The sequence below is a fragment of the Stegastes partitus genome, unplaced genomic scaffold, assembly GCF_000690725.1.
Source record: "Stegastes partitus isolate 25-593 unplaced genomic scaffold, Stegastes_partitus-1.0.2 Scaffold281, whole genome shotgun sequence".
In the NCBI taxonomy this organism is placed as follows: Eukaryota; Metazoa; Chordata; class Actinopteri; family Pomacentridae; genus Stegastes; species Stegastes partitus.
The window spans coordinates 208,141-215,085 of record NW_007578012.1 but is presented as its reverse complement, the minus strand read 5'-3'; the positions used below and the strand labels follow the sequence as shown (position 1 = coordinate 215,085).

Below are 6,945 nucleotides of genomic sequence, written 5' to 3'. Positions count from 1 at the left end.
CGAATGAGTCTCAAGTGATTGCAGGCTCCTGGATCTGGAAGGTCCGATCACTGCTGAACGAGCCCACAAAGCAGCTCCATGGAAAGGTTATCAAAAAGCATCAGTCAGGAAATGGGTGCAAGAAAAACTGTCCAAGTCACTGTTAGAGTTAAATCCTTCGTTAGGAAATGGAAGGAATATGGCACATCTGAGAGGGAGGAGGCCGTACCTTAAAAACCGAGCGCAAGAACCAGACCAGTGAGGCCATCGAGACACTGACAAGTCCTCTGAAAAAGAAGTTTGCTTCAAAGAAGTCTGTCTCCATGTTGGAGTTATAACCAGGAGTTCTGCTTCACCGGGGACTGGACCTTCTAATGTCTTTACATGCAATCACCGTATTGATTCATATGATAGATGGATGATCTCTTTGTTTATTCTGTTCATGCATTTTGTTGGTAGGACGACTGCTTCACTGTCAGAGGAGTGACTTTCCAGGAGCTTTGTCTGGTTGTGTGCAGGTTGCATAAGTTTCCAAGAAAGCGAGTCAGAGGGACAGACCTGAAGGATGTTTCCATTCCTGACAGGCTTCTCATCGTCAGGAAGCTGAACTCAGCGTCTTTTATATGATCACAGGGTTAAAAAACATTTGTTTTCTGCAAATGAAAGCACATTGCTGAGTTTCTGAACACCACAAAAACTAGAATATGGATGAACTCTGCTCGTCTCCACATTGAATATATTACTGTTACGGCCCGTGGTGTTTGTGCCGTCACATGTGTTGGACTTGTAATCAAGGCCCAGCTGGAGCCGGTGCTGCAGAACCACACCTGCCAGACATCAGTGATGATTGCCCTGGAGCTCCACACCTATCCTCAGCCTTGTTCTCCCCGCCTCCAGTTACACCTGATTGGACCACCACTTCTCCTCCTCGTCAGCAATCACCACAGCTGACTATAAAACCAACCTTTCAGTCGGGGCTGGCTGGGGTTTAGTGTGAACAGTCAGTCCTGGTGCTTCTTGTAACTTCAGTCTGCAGCTGCTGACTCAGTGTGGGAGTTTTTGTGAGTCTTAGTGCAGACTGACTCCCGCTAGCAGCTGCGCAGCTTCGTGAAGAAGTTACTGGTGTCTTGTGTTTTCATATTCTGAGATTTCAGAGTTTGTTTTAGTTTCTTTTGTTATGTGTGGATGTTGCTGTTAGGTTTTGGCTACAGAGTTTAGTTCTGTTAGCTCGCTTCGATGCTCCGTTAGCCTTCGTTTGGTTTTTCCACCCTCTAATTTTGCATCGTCACTGTTCTGTTCTGTTCATTTACTGAGCAATAAATGACCCGAACCACCTCCATCTGTTCTGTTACACCCAGCCGACCCTAGAGGCTGGATCAGAACAACTACATTCACCAACAACCCAGTGTTTTAAATGGCAGTGGTGCTGATAAAGTCCTGGAACATTCATTCAAAAGTATTTTAGGGACACAATATTTAGAGATTTATTGTCATTGAGGCTCGAGACATTCTCCCAATCCCAAACCTGTCAAAGTACACACAGACTGTTCTGATTGATTTGATATAAACGCATGAAGCTCCACGAGAAAATGATTTTACAAACATATAACAAGTGTTTAAAAAAAGAAATTTGACAAAAGCAGATTATTTCTGTGTTCTGGCTGTAATAATTAAAGATCACAAGACGACTGTCGTTTTATGTAAACTGACCAAAAAAAAAAGGATCAAATTTAGCCATCTGTGAAGCTGTTGGTACAAACATGTAGGAAAAATGATTTAAATGTTCTGCACAACCCTGAAAACATACAAACAAAAGTGACGACAACCGAAGACGTGCAGATCTATTCATAAGAAAACACCAGAGCAGTGAAATATATAGTTTATTTACACGAGGACGTAGGTTTACATTCTATACATTTTAGGTCTTTTTCAGAAAGGCACTCAATCAAATACTCAAATGATCAACAGGAGGAGAGTTCAACTGGGTAAAAGGCACGTTTTAAAAAAAAGTGAAAACGCCAAAAAGGTGAAGACACGAAGGAACCAACACGTTGGTGCTTTGAATGACAGACGAGATGGGAGGCGTGACTCTTCTCTGGGTGCATTAATTTAAAAACTAATCAAACATCAATAAAGATTTGTAAGATCTACTTAAAGAAGAACTAAAAGGATAGAAATAGTTACAAACAGAAAAACGTATATATACTTGTATACAGCCAATCGGGGACACTTCAACTAATTTCCCAAATGGCAAAAGAAAAAAAAAACCCGGAGAGGAGCTGAGCTGGTGTAACGACATCATCCCGGAACTGGAACAGGAACATAAACAATAAAATCTGATTCTGGACAGATGAAGGATTAGGAACTAGAACATCTGATTTAAGGCAACGGGGAAACATTTCACCTGGTTAGTGTGACGAGGAGCTTTCCCTTCAACCACCGACATGCTCGAGAGCAGACCGACCGCTAAAATCAATCCTACTGCATAGAAACAAGACTGTAAAAAAAAAAATCTGTACATTTTGTTCCTCCAGAGTGTGTTGGTCAGCGGCCTACAGCGAGTCAAGTCTGCCAACAGTTCCTCTCTCTTAGTTTCTTTTTGCCACAACCTTCCTGTCCATGGAATGTATGGAACCTGAGTGTGCGCGCGCTCGCTTACGACTCAACTAAACTGCACCCATCCTGATTTGACAGCATCTTTACTGGAGCTGTGGAGGAGAGGGGGGCAGAAGATGAGAGTGATGATGGAGATAGGAACCAAAGAAACACACACACAAAAAAAAAAAAAAGGAAAAAAGGTGGATGGATGTGACGATGCAACAGAGCGGTGTAGGTGGTGTCCTCTGACAAACTTACTTGGAGCCTGCAGATGTAAACTCTCCCCACAAGTCGGAGGCGGGCTGGGCCGCGGGGACGGGCGAGCCGAAGTCTAGAAGAGGGGCTGGATTGGAAGACAAACTGTCAAAACATCAGTGTCCATTTATACAAGAATGCTCGTGCAGCTGAAGGACACGACGATCACCTGCGTTAGTCTGTACAGCCGAGACCGCCGGCTGTCCTCCGGGAGGCGGCAGCACACCTCCAGCCTTTGCTCCTGGTGGAGGCGGGAGCAGACCTCCACCCATGGGCCGAGACTTGGCGCCACCTGCATCCTTCTTCTTGATGTTCTGTGACACAAAGTCAATCAGTTATTCCTTGAAATCTGCCGGCGTTTACTTACGATGTCATCACTTGTGTCATGTCGGGGCTTCACGCTGATGAAGAAAGACATTCTCTCTTCTTCAGATGGTCACCAGACGTTTTGATCTTCCTGCCACTGACCCCCGATTCCACCACCTTTTGGTCATCGATTAGCAACTGCGTGCTAACTAACCACTATTCACTACGGTAGTTACACACAGGCCCTCCCTACCCTCTGACATACTCATATAAAAATGTTCTGGGTTCTGGGTGTTGGTGAGCCTGGAAAACACCCACTAGAGCAAACTTCACACGAGGACTACGGGTAGAATTTCTTCAACAGCGCTCACCCCGATGCTGATCTTGATGGTTTGTCCCTCCTTGAAGCTCAGGTCCAGTTTAGGTGCTGCGCTCTGAGAAGCTTCCTGTTTTGCGAGCTCACCTTCTTGCTTGACCCACCTTTAGAGTTTGAAAGCAAACATAATTATGAATTAAATATTTCTGAACAGCAGCAAAATACAGACAGGAATAGAACCAGCGCCAGTGGTTGTGGTGATATTTGTAGGAACAAAACCATCAGACTGGAGGGAAGTTAATACTGAAGCATTACCGTCAACACACAAAGCTGTCACGTTAGCATGGAAAGGTAGACGTACCAACATGTGTGGGCACAAGTACATACAGCTGGAGGTGTTTATGAACAGATCACCTTCTGTATTAAGTTAAGAGCACACACTGAAATACAAATTAAATAACAGTAAAGACACTTAATCGATGGCGACTTACTTAAAATGGTCTTGTAAGGCGACATTGAAGTCAAATGAGTCTCCACGATCAGCAAACCCCAGGCCAATAAACGCATGGCGTCCTGTAAAAAGAAGAAAAAATATATGTTGAAGTGACTTCTACCTTACATCTCTGGAAAGTACAGTCGTGACTCGATGACCCGACACTAAATGTAAAACCTTCTTCTATGTCGGATAGCAAGGCTGTCGGATTGTCAAGACGGAGGTCCAGATACAAGGAGCCTAGTGTAGCCCAATAACTAGTGTATTGTTAGAACACTACAGCCTAACTGACTGGTGCACTTGTGCACGTTCCGGCCACTTCCACCCCGGGGCAGCGCTCTGACGGGGTGGAAGTGTCCAGAACGCACAGGCAGTACTTGGCTGCTGATGCTAGTTTAGTTAGCGCTCACACTTCTGTTTCCTCCATCGGTGGCGGCGGGGGAGTGGCAGATACGCTCCACCGTTACCATCCATGTTTACTTCCATAAACACTGAGCACGCTCGCTGCGTGTGACGTCGTCGTGTCCTCTTCTGCGCATGCGGGACACTTTTGGGTCGTATGAAGTTCACACAGCAGATCACATACAAGTCGCATTGAAGTGGAAACGTGAAGGAAGTCACAAAGAAATCCTCATTGAGCATCAAGTCCTGCAGTGTGAACGTAGCCAATCTGTGGGATTGTTCAGTCAGATAATACGCCGTCATCCTGATTGGTGACATTAAATGTCATGTCGGAGTCACAATCCAAGGCTGTCGCTATGTTAAGGCTGTTTTTAATGGGTTCTGTTGGTTTTTCCTAAAAACCTGTCAGACAGCGAGGTTTAGGATTGTTAAGGGTCGGATTATCGAGTCACGACTGTATATAAATGCAGTTTATGGGGGAGTAATGGATTATGAGATCGCAGCTTTAAAATTCAAAAATATACATTTTAGGCCCAAGTTAAATAAAGAAACCTAAAAAGCTCAATTTTGACTTAGTATTAGATCAAAGTCATGACATTTATTTGTTTTTTTATCATCATTTACAACCAAAACATGACCCTATCTGTGGCTGTCTGAACCCATAATTAACTCTTAATAAAGAGCCTTACCGTTGCCATCTTCTATCCGGATCACAAAGTACCTGCTGGAGTCTGTGACGGCTTCGACTACACAACCTGGATACTGTTCGACGGGAGCTTGTGCAAACAGCTCTCCTGCAAAACAGCATTTACAGCAAACAAAGCCTTGAGAGTCATTTCCTGTTACTGACGAGGACTTAAGTCAGGATGCTGGTTATAAAGAACAGAGCAAGGTGGCAGGTTTCTGACAGGAGCTGTGTGATGCTCTTTATATGTTCTTAAATATAACCATGAGGTTCATATACGGTACCTGTGACTGTGAGACACTTAACTGTTTTGTTACAAATTCTGCATTTCTATGGGGAGCGACGACCCATTTTTAAACAGCTGTTAGTATCATGAACACTTCTTACCCGTGTTCCTGTCCTCCAACTTGATGTAGGCCATCTTGCCTTTGGCGGTAATCTTCATCCGACCGCTCCATGCAGGTTCATCCAGCTTCCAGTCAGCAGCCCTGTAAAAACAGGAAGCACACATCCAGATATGAGGGTGGTGTGTGTCGTCCTCATCTGTGCGAACAGCTGACCCCATCGTTGTTTTTTCTGGCCGCCAGCTGAAGCTTTTCCACGTAAGAGGAAGTGAAATTAAAAATGAGACGTGCATGGAAACAGTGAGTTCTCTTGTTCAGCTGCCAACTGAAGAAAAATAATCTCATAAGTCAAATCAAGTCTGAGTGGCTGCGCTCATCTGATCCACTGGCTCATTTTGACCTGTTTTACTGGGTTTACAGCTGCAGGACTGGTTCACCAGAAGACCACAACAGGGCACCTTTAAGGGGTCCTTCGAGGATCACAAGTCTCTGAGCTGAACCAGTTTCATAGAGTATAAACTCAAATTAAATATGCAATCCTAAACATATGTAATAGTGGCGCATGCTCAGTCACCCGCAGACAAAATACAATCAGAAGTTTCATCATCTTATTATCTAACTGCTGAGCTAATGCAGCTAAACAGGGACCACCTGTCCTCTTCCAGGACTTTTAGCTGCATTTCACGTTTTTTGTTCAGCACAACAGAAGAAAATTCAAATAAAGCTGAACTTTTCGGGCCTTTTTTTTTTATTAATTTCTTCAACAAGCTGCTCAACTATTAACGCCTCCTCCAGTTTTGCTGACTCTGCTTTGACACTTTTACAGCTAGCTAGCATTAACCCTGAACCCCTGCATCCATTATCGGACACGCATTTAAACCGTATCAGGCTAAGTGTTATCAGAAATGTTAGCTTTAGTCAAGTTCTTCACAACTAAACTCGAGTTTTTCACCGACTACAGGTGACAGCTGCAGGTAGGAGGTTGAAAACAAGTCTGGATGTTGGTGTCCTATTTCGGTGAGCAGTTTCATGTGTTCAGCGACGAATTATTAGAGTTTCGCAATAGCTAGCTTGGTTAGCCAGCTAGCTAGCACATAACTCAGCCGTGTCCATTTATCGGAACCGTTAACGGCTCCAGCGGTGCCGTGTGGACAGAACCCACCGAACACATTGAGCAGAAGACGAGAGAAAAGGAGACAGACAACACTGATGACAACTTGCGGTCCGATAATGGACGCATCAGCCCGCTGATCAACACTTGCTGCGCCTCGTCGGTTCAGAACCGTCCCCCCCTGGTTCTGAGCTCATCTTACCGGTATCCCCGGTTCGAGGCCCGCGGCGGGATCCGGTAAACATGGACCTCCGGCTTCACGCAGAGCATCGACTCATAACTGTTGTCTTCTGCCATTTTGTCAAGTTTCACTGAGCAAAATACAACTTCCGACTTTCAATGGACAGCTCGGCGGCGGCTCGGCGGCGGTCAGAGCGGCGCCGCCGTCCAACAGCGCCGCGGCCGGTCGGGATGATCCGGAGGTCCGGGGACACGGAACCGGAGCTCGTCCAGATG

At 45.3% G+C, this 6,945-nt stretch overlaps 1 protein-coding gene across 2 annotated transcripts; it reads right to left on the bottom strand.

Annotated features, from left to right (window-relative positions):
• Positions 1–1,843: 1,843 nt before the first annotated feature.
• On the bottom strand, positions 1,844–6,840 carry necap2 (NECAP endocytosis associated 2). Of its 2 annotated transcripts, XM_008282685.1 has the most exons (8): positions 6,692–6,840; positions 5,422–5,522; positions 5,039–5,143; positions 3,946–4,027; positions 3,510–3,618; positions 3,002–3,146; positions 2,836–2,920; positions 1,844–2,687 (listed from the first exon to the last, which is right to left on the bottom strand). In XM_008282685.1, exons 1-8 carry the CDS (start codon positions 6,784–6,786, stop codon positions 2,642–2,644), a joined length of 768 nt encoding a protein of 255 aa, XP_008280907.1. In that variant the 5' UTR covers positions 6,787–6,840; the 3' UTR covers positions 1,844–2,641. The 2 variants fall into 2 exon arrangements, with proteins under 2 accessions (XP_008280907.1, XP_008280906.1); XM_008282684.1 differs by lacking the exon at positions 6,692–6,840 and having other exon boundaries at positions 5,422–6,622.
• Between the last annotated feature and the right edge of the window lie 105 nt (positions 6,841–6,945).

Bases quoted from the DNA above. Each gene is read 5' to 3' on its own strand.
- necap2 (XM_008282684.1), bottom strand. From the start codon at position 5,671: ATGCACGTCTCATTTTTAATTTCACTTCCTCTTACGTGGAAAAGCTTC. The intron at 4,028-5,038 runs GTAAGGCTCTTT...TTCTTTTTACAG, and splicing joins CCGGATAGAAGATGGCAACG to GACGCCATGCGTTTATTGGC. The intron at 2,688-2,835 runs GTAAGTTTGTCA...TCTCCTCCACAG, and splicing joins TTTACATCTGCAGGCTCCAA to CTCCAGTAAAGATGCTGTCA.